The sequence below is a fragment of the Amblyomma americanum genome, chromosome 5, assembly GCF_052857255.1.
Source record: "Amblyomma americanum isolate KBUSLIRL-KWMA chromosome 5, ASM5285725v1, whole genome shotgun sequence".
NCBI lineage: Eukaryota > Metazoa > Arthropoda > Arachnida > Ixodida > Ixodidae > Amblyomma > Amblyomma americanum.
The window spans coordinates 66236717-66258611 of NC_135501.1; the positions used below are offsets into that span (position 1 = coordinate 66236717).

General features: G+C 46.3%; 1 protein-coding gene across 4 annotated transcripts in view; it reads left to right on the forward strand.

The window, feature by feature from the left end:
- Nucleotides 1–21895, forward strand: part of LOC144132515 (uncharacterized) — a 71429-nt gene that overhangs the window by 26313 nt on the left and 23221 nt on the right. Inside the window, exon 3 of one of the 4 annotated variants that reach the window (XR_013314839.1) lies at nt 19379–19460. The exons of 2 other annotated variants lie outside the window; for them this stretch is intronic. Coding sequence is in view for 1 of the 2 variants with exons in the window: in XM_077664974.1 (XP_077521100.1) it covers nt 5462–5677 (216 nt within the window). In the remaining variant the exon portion in view is untranslated. Of the gene's footprint in view, nt 1–5461; nt 8465–19378; nt 19461–21895 lie in introns of those variants that run through there. One more of the 4 variants, XM_077664974.1, reaches the window with a different exon arrangement.

Here is a 21895-nt window from a genome sequence, read left to right on the forward strand (position 1 = left end):
CTTTCTATTGTATGTACCGTAAAAACCGGACTATAGGTCGGACAGGAATATAGGTCGACCCCCCAACTAACCAATCCTAAAAGTGAAAAAAATATTTTTCAATGGCAAAAGTACTGAAAGACACCCTTACCTTGAAACAAATGCGACTCAGCCGGTTGCACAATGGTGACAGTATTTATTTAAATGCTGCTCGCATGTGCACCTGGCTAAGTTTTTAACAGCATCGCGCGACCAGTGACCCACCTGCTTGCCAGCACCTTATTAACGGCGCTGAGCGGGGAAACAAACGAGATACGCGCATGTGTACACATGCGCTTACTTTCGCTATTTCGCCGCTCCGTGCCGTGATAAGGTGCTGACAAACACGCGGGTCGATGGTCACGCGATGCTGTTAAAAATTGGCCGGGTGTGCAGTACACAGAAGGACACAAAGTGCGCAAGCGCTACTCCGAATCAGAGTCGTCCGAACTAGAGTGCGATGACGAGTGCTTCTCGCTGCCCACGTCCCATAGAGCATTGTCCTCTGTGCCGTCCAGCGCGTTGCTTATGCAGCATTTCCTGAAAGACTTGCGCACCATCTCTTCAGGGAGAGACTTCCACGCAGACGACACCCAGCCACAAACAGTCGCAAGCGGTGGACGTCGCAGGCGGCCGGTGGGGGTAGTCGGGTTATCGCCCAGCATCCATTCATTATAGAGTTCGCGCACTCTATCTTTAAACGGCTTATTTAGCACAATGTCTAGTGGCTGCAGCACAGATGTCAGTCCACCAGGGATGACCACGAGGTCCATCTTGCCGTCGCACAGGGCCCGCTTTACGTTGGCTGTGAGCTGGCCTCGAAATGAGTCCAGAACGAGCATGTTCGCTTGCTCAAAGAGAGCACCAGGTCGCCGCTTCCAGACGAGCCGGACCCACTCCAGCATCGATTCGTTCATAAAACCGTTTTCATTAACCCAGATGATGACGTTGCGTGGGAATTCCTCTTTCGGCAATGTTTTTCTTTTTAGAATGATGAAAGGGGGCAGCTTCTTCCCATCAGCTTGACATGCGAGCATCACAGTGAACCGTGAGTGCTCGTTGCCCGTTGTTAGAAGCTTGATTTGCTTGGCTCCTTTCTCGGAAACAGTCCGGCTTGAGGGCATATCGAACCACACTGGCGTTTCGTCGGCGTTTCCTATCTGTCCTATCATGTAGTCGCGTTGCTGCCGAAGCGCAATTGCATATCGCTGAAACTCGATTAGCTTGTCCTCGAATTCTTCGGGCAGTTTCTGGCACACAGAAGTACGGCGCCGTAGTGCAAAGCCCTTCCTCTTCATGAAACGCTGCACCCAGGATGGCGAGCCCTTGAATTGCGCCCTCGTCAGTCCAGAGGCGCGCGCGATCTCTACCGCTTTAAAACGGATGGGTTCAGCAGTCACAGGCAGCGATCTTGCACGAAGCTCCCGGACGAAATCCGCAACCTAGTTTTCCAGTTCTGGATACGCTGCAGTCCGCCCACGAAATGGAGTTTTCTTTTGGTTGCTGCAAGCAACCAAAAGCTGCTTCTGCTTCCGCCAGTAGCGAATGCATTTTTCCGACACTCCAAATTCGCGCTGTGCCGCCAGGTTGCCGTTAGCTTTCGCGTACTCGATTGCCTTTTTCTTGAAGGCGACGGTGAATTGCCGTCGGCTTCCGCTCATTTTTAAACAAAATGTGAAACAATGCAAACGCAAAATGACGGTGCTACAATGTCGCCACGCCACGCCGCGCTGCTGCTATGTCGATGGCGGCTGTTTACTTCATCCGCCCATTGTTGCAAGACTTCCGTAGTTTTTCGGCCAATGTCCGGTATATAAGTCGAGGGTCAACTTTTCGCGATGGTTTTTTGAAAAAAAGTTCGACCTATATTCCGGTTTTTACGGTAGTTTTTTATGAGAAGAGCTTCTGACAGGGTTTTAGAGAAAGCTGCTGAACAGATTCTCATAATCTTTATGTTGCTAGATTCTAGAAGGATCAAGGATTGCAACAAGGGTAATAGCATGTTTCTAGCTCTTCTAGTTTAAAAGTTGTGGTCATCCAAAGTTGTGGTTGAAGAACTGAAATTTTATTTAACGTTAATTTTAGCAAATAACAAATTTGTGTTTACACCTAGCTACCATCTGAAGCCCTTATTGCAATCACCACCTATTTAGCTACTAAACGACACAAAAGTTACCAAAACATGATGAGCAGAAGCAGAGATAGGCTTGTCAGTAGACTGCCATGTGACGAAAATAATCAAACTGAGAAAATTTCAAAAAACAAATTACAATGCTTCCAATGCTTTTTTTATGCACAGTTGTGCAAAAAAAGTAGCGTCTAGCATCAGAATGCCCCAGGCGAGTAATGTTCATCAGTTTTTCTTTGGTGACGTCACTTTGCGGCAGAGATGAAGCAGGCTGAGGCTGCACGCTTCCGCTCGGAGCCTATAGCTCGGCGAGAGTCTTTCTCCTGTGCCCTCTGGCTTGCTATGTTGTTTTGTTCCACTTGGAGCTCTTGCAGAATGCGTGACGCAGCCTCCTGTGTCCCAAAATTAAACCACATGACTGCCTCAGCGACAGCCGCTTCAACAGATATCAGTGAAGCATGCTTTGTCTTAGGCATCAAGGACCAAACCACTGAATGTAGTGTCTCATTTTCAAAAATTATATAAAGCGCACTTAGGAAAACAGACAAGGGAGACCAAACCACACAAGCGCTTACTCGCAACTGCGCGTTTATTCGAGAAACACACAAAAGGAAGAACAATCACAAACAAAACAAAAGCCATCGTGCAGGCGTGACAGGAAAAGTGCTCATACAGGTGCGTCAAGATAAGAAAACTCTCTTTCATGCAAAACCACCATAGGGTCGGCAACACACGTGTGCTGATTCTTACGGATGTGATAGGCCTCTGAAATCTCTCTGGTTAGCTGATCAGGGTGTCGGAACAAGATTTTAGTTTGGTCAAGCAAAGGCTTGCAGCCGCTGCATTTTGAACAGTGCTTAGCGAGATTAGATGAAGGCGACTTATTCAATGACAAAAATGCTCTTGCAAGCGCACATTAAGGCAGTGGCCCGTTTGACCGATATAGGTCCGGCCACAAGAAAAGGGAATGTGATACACCACTCCTTTTGAACATCTGACATAGCGGTTCTTGTGATTCACAGTGCAGCACCGCTTTCGTTTATCACATACACCGCTGCTAGAGCGCGCAGCAACCTTCGCACAAACACTACTAACTTTCTGAGGGGCAGAGAAGAGAACATTAACATTTGCATTCTGCGTTTGTCTTCACTGGCATCTGCTGAGTAAGTCTTTGTGTGCAAGGCGCTTGTACACAGGTAGCAATGCTTGGCTGACGTAGTCGGGCAGGTTGTAATGGTGTTTCGGTGGCTGCTGTCCCCTTGCAATCGCAGCATTCTGTTTGCACCATGAGTTGGTGCCTTGTGGTCATAGGCCATGGTTTGGGCGCTTGTCGGTCGACGTCACATGATAATATGTGGCCATTACTATCTCCATCGCAGAGCATTGTGGTGTAGCGCAGGCCGTGCCGCTCCACTTATCGTTGGAAGAGCATCAGAGCTGCATCCACCTCCATCTGCCTGGATTTTGAATCTGTATTCTTTTGGCATACATGCTGTGCCTTCCATGCGTTCTGGGGGTCCTCCTCTTTGGGTGCATTTTTGCAGCCAAGGCAGTAGTTGCATAGCACTACATAGTCTAACACATAGCCTGAAAAAAGCTGTATTACAGAGCCCACATCAATGTGGGACTGGTGCCCTCTCGTCATCCACGTTCCATCGAAACAGACTGCGATATTTCCGGGATTACCGAAATTCAGTTCTCTGTATACAGGGTTCGTAGCAGTCTTAGATGAAAAAATTCAAGGGTTTTCAAGGACTTTCAAGGCCCTGGCATAGCAATTTCAAGGACCTCAAACAATGTTGTGTTTAGCAGCTCGGACCAAAAAAGAAATTCTTCAACAACAAAATCATTCATTTTATTGAAAAAGAAAAAGGAAAGAGGCATATACCACCTTAAAAGACATCAGTAAACACACACACATTTCCTTGAAGCGCACACTCGTTAAGCATATCAAGAAAGCGCTTGAAGTTTTTCTGCAATTGCACGATCAATTGCTTGAAGGTCCTGCACCTTTTCTTTCGCAGTTTTTCAAAGACTGTTTGATTTCCCAATATATGTGATTTCATTTGCTGCTTCAGCTTTTTCGGAGTAACTGTCTGCAGCTGCCATCAATTCCACGATAGTTTTTTCTAGTTTCTTTTTCTTGTGTCTGTTGGCTTCAAATTCATTTTCAATAAGGCTTCTCTTTGACTGCCTCAACTGCTGAGCTTCTTGCTGCTTCTGCTCCTCCAGGTACGCTTGGTACCGGTTCCAAGCGGCTGAAGTAGACGTCCGCAGCTCCTTTGTTATTGCAACTTTAAGGATGCCTCCCGCCTTATCTATGGCATCGCACACAATTTTTTGCGACACGTAAGACATTTCCTTCATGTTTTCAATAGAGATGTGGCGATTAATGCTAAATCCTTTCTACGGTAGCTTGACCATGACTTAAAATAAGCAGAACTTTGACCACACCCCAGAGGTTTGAGCATGAAGAACGGAACTTCATAAGATTGCAAAAAAACACATCCAAACTTTTGGAATGCTTCTCAAATGATCCAAGGGTGTGCTTTTCTTCCTGGAGCAACTCTGTGTACTCGGCGAGAACTGCATCTCGCTGGTGCTCGTTCAACCGGTTTGCTTCAATGAGGGCACCCAAAACTTTCCTGAAGCCTGTAAGGCACTCATCCGGCCTTGAACACATCCGCACAGGATCTAAAGAAGAGAGGGCCCTAACAAGAGGGTATCTTAGTAGGCTTTTATCCAATATCTTCTTCATTGCATTAATCAGAAACTGTTTGCACTCCATCTTTAATGCAAACACATCCTTTGCACTTATCTTGACAGCTTTCACAACTTGCTCTGCTGCATGACCAATGTCTACTTTATCAAGGGGAGCATGGTTCTTTGGATCATCGATGTCAATCTTCAAGAGGCTCAAGATTCCAGCAGACGCTGCTACCACAGAGCACTTTACAAACCTTGTCATTAGTTTTCTCACAACACTTTCAAGGTCCTTTGCTAAAAAGAACACCAGAGGTTTGTCACCTTGGTATTCAGTCAAAAATAGCTTGAATGTCATTGCAATTCCCAGAGCAAATTGATGCTTTGCTGGTGTCAGCAGATCAGCGCAGGCATCACACACACGTTGGAATGCAATACTCATAGGCAAACTTACTTGTTTCACTCTGGTACATTGCTCATACTTGTTCACATCGGGCCACAAAAGAATGGCGCGCCCAATAACAGGTACATTTTCAACCCAGTGATGCGAGACAAAGTTGAGAGGGTATGTTGTCTGGCCAGTAACAGAGGCAGAGTCATCTCTCCGTGCAGGTGCATCGTGAAACAGGCCACTTAGGCTTGAAAGGAGGGTATCCAGGCACCACTTGCTGGCCACAACACCTGCTCTGTACCCATTGTGCAGAGTGTGAAGACCACAAGTCCCCAATGGCAATGAACTTGATAGTTGTTCTGAAGCTGACTTTGCAAATTTTTGAAACATTTCTAATTCACATTGGGCCCATCCATAGACAAGTCAACTATTTTTGAAAGTGGCAAACAATCCAAGGCACTCAAAAGCTTTTCCTGGATGTCTTCTGCCGTACGGTGTCCCATGAAGACTGATGTGTAGTACTTGGTAGTTACACATTCAGAAACGGCGTCCCAGTACCGCACGTGGATATCCATCTGCTTCCGCTGAAGGTAGTTGTTCATTGACTCATCGAACAGGACAGCGTAAGAGCCGCACTGCTATTTTTCCCACTGCAAACATGAGAGCAAATACGGCCGCAGGCCGTGACAAAGGACGTTCGCGCATTTCTTTTCACCGCAGGAGAAGGATTTCGCGATTTCGCTGTCGGGAAACATCTTTTGGAACAGTTCCCCTGTGTGCGAAGACGAATTGTAGGAGTAGTGGGAAGCTGCCACTTTCAAAGTCCACACTACCTCGGCATCGGTCACAAGTTCGTTCATACCGCACGCATGACGCAAGTCTGATGACACTGAAGGCATGACGCTTTCCGGTCGCTCACTGACGGTAGCCGCCACGTAGTTCCGAATCGAGTTTCCTTGCGCTCCATTTTTACGTTTGCAATGTGCTTTGCGCTTCTCATGTGGCTTTTAATTGCCGACTCGCCCATGAAGGAAACGTCAGATGCTTTACAACACGCCCTACACTTCGCGCGATGATAGTCCGAGGGATCCCGAGCCATCCACTGCTTATAAGCATCATGGTCCAGCCAGGACCGCTGAAACTTGCACCTTCCTGGCATAGCGGAAAAACTTGGGAATATTTCTCCACAGCCCGTGAACCACGCTAACCACGAGGAAATGGTCAAGAAACAAGTACACTGGATTGACTTGGATTAGGACTTGATGAATGTGGCCAGATGCTCTGTCAGTTCCGCTAAGCCTAGCCGAGCGTAAAATTCAAGGACTTCCTAGCACCTAAAAAAATTAAAGTGTTTCCAAGGCCTTGAATATAGCGTTTTAAAACTCAAGGGTTTTTAAGAGCTTCAAGGACCGCTACAAACCCTGTGTATAGTTCTTTCACTGAGGAAGCACAATCAGTCAGCACACTTTCAGCAGCTAGCGTCGCGGCAGGCTTCAACTTAGACTTGAGGTGTGCTTGGTAGGTCTTGTTGTGAAGACCCCTGTGGGAAATTCCCATGGTTGAAAAAAAGTCATTCAGTGCTGTTTGGCCGTTCTCTGTAGTTAGCGCAGCCCGGGCAGCAAGAATATATACCTGGAAGGGGTTGCACTTTGCGCTTCCAGGTAAACGCTGGGAACTCCACTCGCGCACGACATCGCCGCAAACAGAACACTCCAAGCACAACTGTACAGCAACACCGTATTCGCGAGTGCTTTTCTGGATGGACACGTCGCCACCGCACTGGCGGCACGCGGTTTTTTCGAGCAGCCGGTTGATTGCTGACAGATCGACGATTGTGTACGTTGCCGCTGCCGTCGCCGCCGGGCCTGTGTCGCCTCTCTCAGTGCGAAGAGCCTGCAGCTTGCGCTCGGTCGCAGATATAGAAGAGAACTCTGAAATTCGGGCGTCAGATCGTTCTTGTAGTCGCTCCAACTCTTGGGAACTCATAAACGTCGTGTCGACGCGCGTTCGTTGCTGGCGGCCACCTGTGTCATTGGAATCGGCCGCGGAGACGCCTGTCGCGACACTATCAACTGCCTCGCTTCGATCACCTGCTTCGAGAGCGCACGGACGACCTTCCACTGCATCCTTATGCTTGTTGGAAGGCTTTTTACGCCTTTTACCGAACTTGTGAGCACTGCGGAACTTTCGGTACGGTGGAGACATAGCTCGCTTCCGAAATCAGGCTGAGACTTTTTCAAAATGGCGTCGCGTCCGTCGGCAGCGCGGACCCTAACAAAATGGCGCAGGCCAATGAGCTGCGCCGGTTTTGACACGTGACGGGCAATGACCAATGGCACAGCGAGATACCATCTTTCCTTTTTCTTCTTTTCATGGCTACCAAAGCGACGCTGCGCGTGCAGCTCTGATGGAGAGAAAGAGGAAGAGACACTCTTTCAAACGAGACCAAGAGGGCGGCTTTCCGGTGCGTCATTTGAAAATGGTGCGCAGCGCAAAATGAACATTTTTGAGGTTCTTTCGCGAGACTTTCGGTCAGAATACTCCCATCATTTGGCTTTTTCTGAAAAACTATGGGTTTCTCCGCTTTGAAACTTCACCCACATAAAGAGGATGACCTCACGGTCACAAATAATCCAAAATTGAAAAACTGATTTTTTCGCAATTTTTTGGTCGCAAAGACCCGTGTCCCTCTTTAAAAAACGTCATTTTCCCCATGGTAGGGAAAGATATAAGACGGTCTGGGGCCGGCGGCCTGGCACTCTGCTGTATCCGGCCATGCGCGTTTTGGACAGTTTTCGCGGGCACCTCGTGGAAGGTGTACGAGAGAAGTTGAGGAGCTGCGCATGGATATTGCCGTGATTCCGGGTGGCCTCACGTCGATACTGCAGCCTTTGGACGTATCCTAAATAAGCCTTTCAAGGACAACGTTCGAAGGCTGTACGCTAACTGGATGGCTGGGGGACCACATCAACTAACTCCAGGTGGCAAAATTAAGAGGCCGACTGTGGAAATGTTGTGTCGGAAATGTTGTGCGGATGGATCGTGGAAGCCTGGAAAGAGATCTCCGGTGACGTCATCAGGAAGAGCTTCAAGAAGACTGGGATCTCCAACGCACTGGATGCGAGTGAAGACCACATTCTGTGGCATTCGTGTAAAGAAAGTGATAACGAGTCCCCACTCAGCAGTGATGAGAGTGTGCTCTGAGACTCCGAATAGCGGAAGGAGAGGACAGTGGCATGTCTGTAAATAAATTTTACGTGTGTCTGCAGTCAACGGGTCTTGCCTCTTCAATGAAAGAAGGTACCTTTCAGTTTTACTTTTATGCTGCATTAATTAGTAAATGATGTGGAAGTAGCCATTTTCTTGACATATGTTCAAATTTAAAGTGCGAGAATGCGAGTTGAAAAATTTTCGGAAATTTTACCCTCCGTAATAGGCGCGCCCCAAACTTCGAGCCGGTTTTTCTGAGAAAAAAGTGTGCCTATTAAGCGAGCAAATACGGTACTTTTCAACATTATTTGAAAACTAAGATGAAACCAGGAGCAACAGCAACTTGCAAAAAGAACTCGTCTATGTGTGCCACAGCAGTCAAAGAGCTGTACGAACAACTAAAGTTCAGCAGCCCAGAAAATATCGCCATTTGTTTTGATGGCGCTTTGTGCACCAGGGGTCATTCCTCCCACGCACGGGCAGCTACAGCCATACAGCTATTCTCAGGTTACATGGTTGACTATATAGTTTGATCGAATTTTTGCTTGGGCTGCGAGTGTGTGTGACGTCCTGACAGCCTGGAATACGCAGGCTAGAAAGCTCGGCATCTCTGCCAGAAGAACACTGCAAGTAAGGCTGGTCAAATGGAAGTTTAGGCAGCATTGGTGCATTTTCAGTGATCACTCTTCCTCCATGGCCTCATGTACACAACAATGCTGTGTGATGGCAACAGCTGCTCGTACAGTGCTGTTGAAGAAGCAAAAGTGTAGAGGTTTATCGATGTCCACAAAGAGGATTGCATAAACCATGTGCAAAAGCACAACTTGGTGCAGAAGCAGAAGACAGATGCATCAGTGGCAAGGGGAGACTGACTAGCAACCCTATTACCATGCTGTCTAGTTTTTATGGTTGGGCCCCGGAACAGCACAGAGGAAATCTGGGCGGGATGCACTTAGTTGTGATGGCGACCTATAATCACATTACCTGTAGAGAAGACAGGCCCAACCACAGCCTCTGCCCAAATGGTCAAAACTCTTTGTCAAAGTACAATGTCACCAAGGCAAAAAATGACCTGCCACCAAAACACAAGTACAACCTCCCCGAGTGTATCGGCACTGCTACCAGTATATCAGCGCTTGGCTGACAGAATGCTACTGCAGCATGGTCAAAATTATAAATATGACACAGAATGCAAACGAGGCACTGCAATCCCTGATATGGAGCCTTGTGCCCAGCACCTGTCTTTGTCGTCTCGTCTTATTAGCGCTGCTTTTCTAAAAAATATGAATACCAACGTGCCCAACTCGCTGCATTAGCCAAAGACAAAAATGAATCACTGTTTGCAGTGGGAACTCCAGTTGCGGAAGCCGTAATGCGCTTCAATATGGCAACACGCAAAGCTAACTCAGCCATCTTGAAAGAGCTGCAGCTAAATCAGAGTGAAACAGCGGCATGCACTGAAACGTGAGGGCCAAAAAAAAAAAAGCGTGCTGCCTTGGCAGTTTTTCGGACTGCAGCACAGCGAAGGCAGATGGTTAAAACTGATGCTGAACTCTACGAGAGCGTTCTAAGTCAAAGAGGTCTATAATTCTTAAGGGGTCTCAGCAGTTTTTTTTTGTGCAAAAGATACGGGACCTAAAAATCTGCACAGTACACTAAAAGAAAGCTGAATGAATGTTCTTCTTAGACACATAATTTTTAGCGAGTTCTGGGTTGCAACAGAAAATTTATTTTGCCAAAAATGAAATTTTTGAAAAAATTCACCAAAGCTCGTTAGATACACTTGTACCTGAAAAGAAAAAAATGTTAATTTTTCAAAATATACAAAATGGTTGCCATTCTATTGGCCACCATCAGTAAAAAAATTTAGGTTCTAAGTGGAAAATTATTCTTGTTAGATAAGATTAACTCGAAGCTCTACAGTTGGGCATGCCATGCAGCAAAGCAGTTCCTGGTGGTAAAGCACAAAGGAACATTGCAAGTTTTGCAGAACACTCGTTTTCTGCTGAATTTTGGTCTCATTATAACATTTCTTGCAGTTTCTGTGCGTTTCCATTTTTTTTGGCTGGTGCTGAATGCCTTGAGGTGGGGGTGGAGCCCGAACTCTTGGTACATCTTCAAGGTCGAGGAGCTGCTTCACTAGTTAAATTCTAAATGCTAGCTGATCATAGCGGACAATTCTGCCAAGCTCTGCAATCTCGGGATGCATCCGCCTATGTTCTTGAAAAATTATGAAACTGTTTACACAAGCAATGTCTATGCAGTGAAAAAATAGTCTTCCACCACCGCACGCACTTTTGAAGAACATTGTAGGATGCAATCAGCTGGTCAGATTTATCAACACCTAGTATGCCCGCGTTGTAGGCATCAATAGGCTGCGGTTTTTTTATTGAAATCTGCTGCCATTTCCTGTCTTTTTTCTCCCTTCTTTTGGCGAGGACATGCTTGTTTGCCATGTGCGCGGTTGACATCATGTGGACGATGCGTCGATCTTTCCACTGAAGGTAGAGAACTTCCTTGTCCCAGAGCCAGCACACATCACCTCGCTTCGCCTTTCTTTCCCAGCTGGTTTCTTTTAGTTCCTTTGGAAATCCGCGGCGGTCTTTTCGGGTTGTGCCACAAGCCAGTGTCGTCGTTTCAAGCAAGCTCCAAAATAGTTTGGTTGAAGCGTAGAAATTATCCATATATATACAGTAGCCCTGGTCCAAATATTGATCACACAGGCGGGTTACGTCATACGCTAAGCCATGGGCACTTGGCTTTTCTCGCTCGCCTGTGTAAACTACGAGTTGTATGGTGTATCCCGTTCGTGGATCTGCGAGAACCCACAATTTGTGTCCCCTTTTGACAACCTTATCTCGAATGTACTGCCGAATTCCGGAGCGCCCTTTTGATTTGACCATTCTTTCATCAACACAAAGTTCGTGATGTGGTTGAAAAAAACTGGCTGAACGTTCATTGCTATGCTGCAACAGCCACGAAACTCTGGCCAATTTTGATGTGATTTTCAAATCATGGTTGGACACGTGCAGCATTCCCAACAGAGCCCAGAAACGCTTTCGAGGCATGACCTGTGGTGGAACCATTCCAGCAAAAATTCTTGATGTGCTCCAATAAAGATGGAGCCGCGGTAATTCAACAATCCCCACATAGAGGAGAAGACCGATGAACGTTGAACGTCGTCATCTCTGCTGGCGTGACCTCTTTCCAGGACACATCCACTTTACTGTAGGTTGGCTTTTCTAGGATCATCAACCAGGCGTATTTGTTGGTGTTTTCGCATATCTTTCCAATCACTTCCGCGGTAAAAAACAGGCAGAAAACATCAATCGCACGGAGCAGTCGACGGGGGCCGCTGCGGAGCGTCAGAATGTCACTCTCTGCTGCGCAGGAGGCAAGGAATCTTGCCCAAATGACGTGGACACCCTGGGAATTAGATAAATGACAACAAAAATAAAACATGCGGAGAAAATGCAGAGACGCAAAACGGGCCACACGAAGAAAACCGAAACTAACCGGAGAGAAGGAGCCGATGTTCCAGGCCGGTTTGCATCGTCGTCGCTGTCGGAACTAAATTCTGACGAAAATGCAGCAGCAGATCTTCAGACTCACTGCTACTTGTGTCGTCGATAACATTAATCTCGGACAAAGTGGAGTAGCGAGATTTGCGGCATTCTGGACCGCGCGACATGCTTGCAGAGGCCCATTCTCGCTTGCGCCACAGACGCTCCCCCGTTTTCGGAGCGTGTCAAAAAATAGCCACCTCGTGGTAAAAAAGGAGAGCTCGTTGAAAACGAAACTCTAGTTGTTAGACTACAAGACAGATGGCACAACGTGCCCATAAGCAATGCAGAGCGGTCCGAAATCGGCGCGTGCATTCATCGTTAGCCCGCTAACGATGCTCTGTGGGCACGGTAGGGAAAGATTTAATCCAATCTACTATCAATTCTTCATTCATCCAGCCTTTCTTCAGGACCCTGACTTGGATTTGTCCACCGAAATTTCCTTTTGAAAGAGTCTTACTTTTAAAAATAACGCAAGGCGGCAGTTTGCGACCGTCGGCAGTCACTGCCAACATTACAGTACATCTTACCTTTTTTGCGCCAGATGTTCTAATAAGCACACTTCGTGCACCTTTCTCCTCCACAGTCGTGTTTCTCGGCATGCCGAAACATAGCGAGGTCTGGTCTGCGTTCCCAATCTGTGATAAAATTAAGTTCTTTTGCTGCCGGAGCCGTATAACAAAATGGTGAGACTCCACTACCTTGTCGTATGCCGAGGGCAAGCGCTGGCACAACGATGTCCACCTTCTCATGGCGAGTCCATGGCATCGCAAGAAGCGCGTTGTCCATCCGGAGCTTACCTTGAAATCCTTGGCCTCGATGCACTGCGCTCGGGCAATTCTGCGCGCCTCGGTCTGCACTATTTCGAGGGACACAGCACAACAGTCCTGTCGCAGTTCCTGTATGTGCTGAACGAGTTGCTGCTCCACTTCAGGATACTTTCCGGATTTTGCACCGCGGAAGGCCCATCGTGACTTGTTGGTGGCCTGAAGTTTTTTCCCGCTGATCTCGCCAGTAGCAAATGCTGGTTTCCCCGACATTGAAATGTCTGCTTGCAGCACGGTTTCCGTTTTAAAGTGCATAGTGCACAGCTTTTAGTTTGAATGCAGCCGTGTAGCTCGCGTACTTCCTCATTTTGAACAACACAACCGCACCAACTGCACGCCGCTTGTAAAATGGCGGAAAGAGCTGTTTCTTTGCGGTGGCTTCTTTCCGTGATGGTGATTGGATTGGATTGGATAGCGGCCCATTGATGACGATGGCACTGTCGCTTGTGTCGATTCGCCTCCGACCTTGTACCTATACGTGGCCTCCGAGAGTGTCATTCCTTTCCGAGCTGCCACAGTGAAGGTAGCAAAAAGCGTGCATTTTCAGCTCGGCAGTTCGGGGGGTATCGGTATTTGATGGAAGGACTGTTCGTCGCCCTTTGATGCGCCCTTTTTTTTCTTTTTCGACGGCTGTGTGTTGCACTATAAATACGGTATTGATCACATCGCCAAGTTCGGGGTGCGCCTATTATGCGCGAAAATAAAAAAATCTGATTTATCGCGACCAAACTGGGGGTGCGCCTATTACGCGAGTGCGCCTATTATGCGAGTAAACACGGTATTATTGTGCAGGCCCCTCTGTGAAGATCCCAAGTCTAAGCAAAGATATTGTTCAGTGCCGTCTGACCATTTCAGAATCATGTTTATTTATTCAGAAGGAAATACAGCCTGGATAAATGTATACAGAAGGAGGTCCCGTAATCAGCAACTGTGCTGGGACCTCCTATATTGTTAATCAAAATGCTAATATGAATTCAAAGATAGCAGTAGTAATAACAAGTTGAAACAAACGTTCCGGTACATATTTTCGCGGCGACACACAGTTTATATACAGGGGTGAGTAGGCATATACAACGACCAAGCAGAATAATGAAAATAGAAGTTATACAGTGCTTATAGTTATACAGTTATTCAGTACTACTTATACATTACAAAATTACTAAAAAAGTGAAAAACCGAACAGTAAATTGTCTGTAAGACAATTGATGTTCTTGGTGTTCCGTCATGCTGTTCACAGAAATTTATTTTTGTAGTGATAGCTATACTATGCTAGCACTTCGAGCCTTCAGCGTGACACCCCTTGAGCTCCGTGGCGGCACCGTGGCTGGTCACGTGGTTGGTCACGTGGTGCGACGCAGCACGCCGGCGAAACCGAGTGGGGGGGGAATTGGATGAGAGAGAGAGTGAATCCACGTCCCAGCGTAACGGAGCAGCGGAAGACTGACTTTGCAATTCGACTGAGCGAGTTCCACTCAGCCAGATGTAGCTCTAGCGTCACTCCAGGTTTAACCAGAGCTAAACCACTGCGAATTTTTTTTTACAACAGATGCTTATGCTATGTTCTTAACAAAGGTTGCATAATGTACGTGCATACTTCCTCTGTTCACACGGAAGTCATTTTAGCTAAAATGGAAATAATCTGTTTTGTAATTATGTACTTCCTGTAGTATATGCACGTGAATCTTTTCATACGGCTTCTGCCCGCAATGCTCACTGCGGATAGGCGGTTTGTTTACATGTGGAACTTGTAACTCTTGCATGTCTGTTTGTCTCTGAAGAAAGTGTCATATAGCAGAAAGTGTCATATGTATTGACTTCAATGCATATATAAGAAAATAACATGGTGAAATAGCAAATGTAGTTATTTGTGAACAATTCTGTGCGTTATTGAGCTGCACTCAATTGAAAAAACACCCTGTTTGCAAGCTTCATCTTTGCAAGTTTAAAAAATGACACAAAGGCTATAGTGAGTGGGAATTCCTGTATATATCATATAAACGCGCATAATTTGCATATTTTGTATCCAGAAATTGGGGCTTGAAAAGGGGGTTGCTCAAATTTCGCGGGGATTTTGCAAGCACGTCTTCAGAAAACTCCACAAAGGTCATTACTCTCAATATAGGTACTATAGTGTATATTGTCGCATATCCGTCAACACCCGAACCCGCACCCTGCACTGGCCACCCCCCCCCCCCCCCCCCCCGAAAAAAAAAGTTCACTCCAGATACATGTCTGCGCACCCCCCCCCCCCCCCTTGCAGGATGGCATGAAGGTGCATGCACAAAGCACAATAAAATGCTAAAACGGTGCCCTCGCTTGCGCCCTTGCCAATGATTCTGTAGTTCTGGATTCCGGAAGTTTGGTTTCGTAACTTCGTTTGCTAAAGCGGCCGCAGATCAATAAATCAATTATCACACACGAAATGTACCTCTTTATTGCACAAACAACCTACTCTAACTAGTCGAAGTCGCTGCTAGGAAAACTTGGATGGCAGCTGCAACGTAGTGCCTGGGCGTTTTCCCCATACAGTCTCCAGCCAGTCGAGCATTAATGCTTCGTTGACCTATCCTTTTTCGTGGACACGGATGTGAATGCGTCATTGCGCCTTGACTTTCAGCAGCATTTTGTGCTTAAAAATGAAGGGCGGCAGTTTTCGCCCATCTGCAGTTACCGTCAGCATCACTATGCATCTTAGTTTTTCGCAGCCGGTTGTTTTCACCCTGAACAGATTGGATGCCTTTCTTACTGACTGTAGTATTGGATGGCATGTCAGGTGTCAGTGACGTCTCGTCTGCGTTTCCAATCTGCGACATGATGAAGTTGGTCTTGCACAACGCAGTCGCGAAACGGTGAAATGACAACACCTTCTCGTCATAGTCCAGGGGCAAATGCTGGCAGAGGGTTGTCCTTCGTCTCAGAGACGGATTATGCCGCTTCATGAAATGTGTCACACACCCTCTGCTTGCCTTCAATGTTGCAGTATGGACTCCTTTTCAGAGTGCAATTTTTTTTGCCTGGAATTGAAGCATCTCGCACGGCACGGTGATTCCGGAGGCCCGATGTTCTCTAACATACTGTACGAGTTCCCTGCAACAGCAGGAAATTTACCTTGCTTAGTTAGGTCCCCTAAATGCTCTTCACAGGTTTGCATTTTCCAGCTGAGACTTCTGCTTTCGCCAGTAACGAATGTGGCTCTCATTCACTTTGTACAGCTTGGTGGTGGTGCGGTTCCAGTTTTCCTTGGCAAACTGTATTGCAAGCAGCTTGAAACTTGCCGTATAGTTATGATAGCCCATCACAAAAAACAACCGAATGACCATACACAAGCCGGCAGAGCCACCAACAAAAAAAGTGTAGCCGGCAGCCGAGTCACATGCATCAGCCAAACACACACTGCCAGGAGCGGTATCGGCTCTACCATAAGCTGCCGATCCTCCCCAGAAGCTCTGCCAGCCATTCCGAGTGGTGATGCCGCTGGTGCCGCTCTGATTGTAACAGCGGCCCCCGACGCCACCATGGACGCCGAGTGCACAGAGTATTCAAAAAGCCTTCCGAGCAAATGTGCGGAATAGCTGAATGCTACTGGGTAGAGCCATATATGGCTCCTCAGTACCCTTGCCGCTCACTCACCTTCTGCAGCCACGCGGCCACTGTGCCGATTTTCCTAAGCCTGCCTTGTGCTCACCCGCATGCATGATGACGGTCTAGTGCAGCACGGTGAGTAAAATATGCGAGTAAACATTTTTTATAAACTCAGGTGATAAGTTAGGGGTGTACAAATTATGCGTGTAAACATGGTAGTTACGTGCAACTTTGTGCGCTTCCACGTGGCCTAGCTGAAAAGCAGGAAAAGGTCAGGTACACGGTTAGTTGGACCATTTAATAAATGCATTGTAACAAAATAGCGTAATCATTAATGTGCAGCTCGATTAAGTAGGTAATGCATATTACCCATTAGCGTGGCATGAAAGGGTTCTCATGGTTAGATGATTTGTTTGCATGCAACAGTAAACCTTCTGGTACTTGGTTGAGCATGGTTTGAAGTCAAATATCAATATTGCACCAATGCTTAATATAACAGAATGAAAAATCTCAAGCTTCGAAAACCAACCTCTTTATTAAAGCTGCTGTTCTGTTGTTAGTGTTCCATAAAAAAAGAGCGACTATCACGCTGCAGAATAACGGCCTGAGGGGCGAGTTGGTGCATGATGAAATGAACGGCTGCGCAAATCAGGACACAGACAAGAAAGACACACCACATGCGCACACTACCAACTATTTATTCTATGGAAAGGTGGCATATTTAAACAGTTCCGCTCAAGCATGATACTTATCCCATTATCACTTCGAACCGAGCACGTGGTATGATAAGCCGCTTCATCATGTTAACAGACTATATACTGCAGATTAGACTAGCAGATATCTCTGATCAAAGGAATTAAAAAAAACGAAACAAAGGGGCCATCTCTTAGCAAAAGCAGTGTCAAACAATCTCAGCAACAGCAGAGTCATACAAGAGAAGCAAAAGCAGTCAGAAACAAAGAAACACAATATAAAAAGTAAAAACCGATAACAATCGTAGTAAAAGCAGTCAAACATATGAAGCAAAAGCAGTCAGAAAAAGAAAGATAAAACCAAAAAAATTAACCCACCTAAACAAACAGCAGACGGCCGCTAGAAATGTTAGGCTGATAAGTAGCACAGAACATGACGTAACAAAAACTGTCTAGGAAGGAAACTTCATTTCTACGGAGGAATACCGAGGCGTAGCTGACACATGTGCTTCCTTTCTTTTTTATCATAAAGGCCTCAAGTATTTCACGCGCCACTTGATCGCGACTCCTGCCCAGAATCCTTATTTCATTAAGCACCGGCTCACACTTGCAGTCTCTACAATGGGGAAGCAAATTTGACCCGCCTCCGCTTTCTAACGTTTTCTCATGCTCCCGTGCCCTGTCGTTAATGCAGCGACCCGTCTGGCGTATATAGACCCTTCCACATGTCAGTGAGATTTCATAAACCACTCAGACAGCACAGCATACGAATTGCTTGCCGTGCCTCTTTTCACACAGGGCTTTCTTCTTCTGGCCGATCCGCAAGCATAACCAGCTCAGCTTTTTTGGCGCGGAGAAAACGACAGGAACGTCGAACCGGCCAGCAACCTTCTTCAAACTGTGGGCCACTCGGTGTATATAGGGGACCACTTGTGGTCTTCTTGATCCCGGCTTAGCAAGGGATTTTTTCTTCTTGCCTTTCATTTTTTGAAGGAGGGTCTCTGCTACGCTGCAAACGACAGAACACGGGAAGCCAGCCATTTGAAGCCTTTCGATCTGATGGTTGAAGCTAGTTTCAGCCATGTGAGCACAGGACTTAAGCAATGCAGACTCGAGGCAAAGAGAAGCGATAGCCCTTTTTACTGTCTGAGTGCGCTGCTATGTACGGAAGCAGTTCCTTTTTTGCTCGGGAGGAATACATCCAACACACTCGCCCATTTGAAAACTTGATATTAATGTCTAAAAAGTGCAAGCTGTTGTTGTCTGGTAGTCCGCGAGTAAAAGCCAGTCCTTTTCCTTGTTGTCTAAATGCGGATGAGATTCTTTCCACTGTGCTGGGGAGCGTCAATGCAGAGTTAGTAGTTTTTAGTATCACCATGAAGTCATCCACGTATCTAAAAATTCGCAGGATTGGGCCACTGTCAAGGGAAGAAGCTACAGCACGGTCAGTAGTTGATAAAAATATATTACACAACGGCGGGGCAACACTGGAGCCGATGCATCGGCTCCTGTGTTGCCCCGGCATTGTGTAATATATTTAAACTGTTTAAATATGCCACCTTTCCATAGAATAAACAGTTGGTAGTGTGCGCATGTGGTGTCTCTTTCTTGTCTGTGTCCTGATTTGCGCAGCCGTTCATTTCGCTATCACGCTTTTTAAAAGAACTTGTGACACATCAGAATTTCAAAAAGTTAGTTTATCTCTGAAATTTCTAACAATCTAGCATTATTTAACAAGCTGAAAGAATGAAACACCTTTCTGTTTTGTGTGTTGTATGTATGGATGGGTGCTTAGTGCATGGTCATGCTTCTTTGTGCTATTAAACCAGATGCATGGTACTTTTGCCAGTATAAAAAAAAATGCAGTGCAAAGTACACTCTGTGCTGCACAAGAGAGCTGAAAAACTGAAGCTCACAGTCTAAATGCCTTGAAGCATTAAAAAAATGCATGTCTTGTCTACTTACACCTTCAGGCATTGAGTCTCAGATTTGCTGCCTGTTTCATTACTTCTTTGTGAACAGTCGTTCACCACTTTTGCTTGCCATTCCACCTGGTTCCTTTTGCAGGATTTATGTCAGGTTTCTCGTTTGAGAAGAACAGGAGCGTTTTCAATCTCTTAATGCCAGCTTTAGGGACCACATGTGCAATGCTTAGCACATCAGTTTAAATCAAGTTTCCTAAAACAAAGAAGCTTTATAAGAAAGTAAAGGCAACTTCCGTTGAGTAGTTTTCTTTTTTTTAAGTATGGCCATTTTCTTTCCAGAAGCTCAATCTGCAGTGTCTGAGCAATTGTAGAGGATGCTCCACATGCTGCAGCACAGAAACAAGACTGACACAATGTAATGCAAAGGCAAGTTACCATAATTACTTGTTGATTCTAGCAAATAATAGTACTCCTGTTTCACTGTTATTTAATCATGTCTTTAAGTGCATATCCATGGACACTAACTTGGCAGGTTAGATACTCTTAGATACACCATGTCATTGCTTGCAAGATAAAAACATTCTTTTCTCAATGTGGTTTTCAAGCTATACATCTAGCATGACTTCTCTGGTGCCTTTTCTGAGAGTTAGAAGAAGGCAATGCTTTATTTATTTATTTAATATTCTTCGCGAACAAACTGCTTTATCTGGGGTAACAGTGGCGAGTGGTTGGAGTCAGACGTCAAAGCCCCCAGAGGCTCCGGGTGCGAGAGTGGAGAGTGAGTGAGAAGACGGCACTTGCGTAGTTCGTCGTAGCTTTGGCATTGGGCAACGACGTCGACGACGGTTGCTGGATTTTTGGCCAGAAGCATCTGAAATGCTTCATCGTCGATGCCCTTCAGGATGTGATCGATCTTGGCGTGCTCCGGCATCGAAGAATCCACACGCCTACACAGGTCCACCACATCCTCAATGTAGCTGGTGAACCAGGCAGCTGAGCCCGAGCACGTAGGCGTTGCTCGGCGCGCAGTTTGCGCACCGCAGGCCGGCCAAAGATGTCAGCGATATTCTGCTTGAAGGCGGGCCACGATGGGATGTCAGCCTCGTGGTTGCGGTATCACAGATTCGCAACGTCCGTAAGATAGAAGATGACGTTGTTCAGTTTGAGGGCATCGTCCCATTTGTTATGGGTGCTTACCCGCTCGTACGAGGTTAACCAGTCCTTGACGTCATGGTCCCCGGTTCCACTGAATACAGCAGGATCGCGCTGGCGCAAAGCTGCAGCGTAGACGACGGTCGGCGGCAGTGCGGCAGAAGTGGGGCTGGAATCTTTGGGCATGGTGGTGACCGGAAGCGTACGACTTCGAAGCTGCAGGGTGTCAGCAAATCCGCACCTCCACCTAGTGAAAGGGGGTTTGTACACAAATAGGTCAGGGGAAAGAGTTCACGGCGGGTGTCAAAAACGGCGAGCAGGACAGCGGGCAGCGCCGACGGCCAGTCAAAAACCAAGCGATCTCGTGCAGCGCGGCGAAACTTCGTCTTTCACTGGCGTCTCATCTTCATCGGCGCTTGGCCTATGCGGCATCAGGCACGGCCGTCATGGTTCGCTACAATTTATTTATTTATATCCTCAATGGTCTCGCACTGAGACATTACTTGAGGGGTTTGCTGAAATCAGCTCTAGTTTTTGCATCTTCCAGGATATTAAAGCAGAAACAGATGAAATTGACGGTGACAAGATGTACTAAGAGGGTCATTGATGGAACCTGAAGAAACTGTCGATTCTAGCTTTTTCTTGTTTGAAATATGCAAAAAATTCATGAACCATTGCAGATTTCAGCATTTTTCATGGAATTATGCGTTAGCAGAAACATTACCTTTCTTTTAATTTTTTTGTTATTACGGACAACAGTAGGAACGATGGTACGATGAAAAAAATGACTTTTATCTAATTTTCATGAATATAATGCGAGGGAGCTGTTTTGAGAACTCAGGAGAATGTTAAAAAATATAAAGCTCTCGGCAACGTTTCGCCCTCAAGAGCCGCCCCATGATGAGGTCTTACTTTCCAACGTTTAGATCAGGTGGTGTTGTCATAGTGCAGTGCCAAGACACGGCACTGCAGGAACAACCAATGCTTCAAATCCAAACTACTATGCCAGCTTCGCCACTACAGCGTAATATGAAACTATAGACGCGACGAAAGACGAGAGCATGAAAGCTGAAAAGCGCGGGAAGAGTATCGCGCCACAGATTCAGTCATTGTGACTGACACCACTCTTTCGTAGATGTGGTGTCAGAAATAGGTTTGTAAGGAACAGAAAAACAAAAATGTGTTATTTTATTCTTTGTTCTCAAATTATGCAAGTCAAAATTTATATTCCTTCACTACGCCCACGTAAAAAAAAATTACTTGCCAGTTTCAATCAAACATTGAAACCGAAACTTTTGAGTTTCGGTTTCGTTTAATATCAGAATTACGGGACTTTTCTTTATCTCTCGATGCAGCTACACTCGTCCGACAATTAAATGCTCAACATTAAAACAAAATTGATGTCGCAGCATTGCACCTGCATATTACTTATACATTGCATTTCATTGATTGATAAATTAGGCTCATCAGTCATGCGCGCAGTGTATACGTAAAAAAAAAAGAAGATTGGGATATAATGAAACGTACGTCGATCGAGCTTCTTGTCCATGCGTCTTGTGGCTGGATGAATGTCACTGACCAAGCCAGTGGGTAGCCAGCCATGGCCCTACGGTGGTCCCCGTTTGGTTGTCCGAGCATAGGGTGACGACTAATTTCCTATCATTTGCCGGTCGCTGGCTGAACATTTTTGGCCAACTATTAACT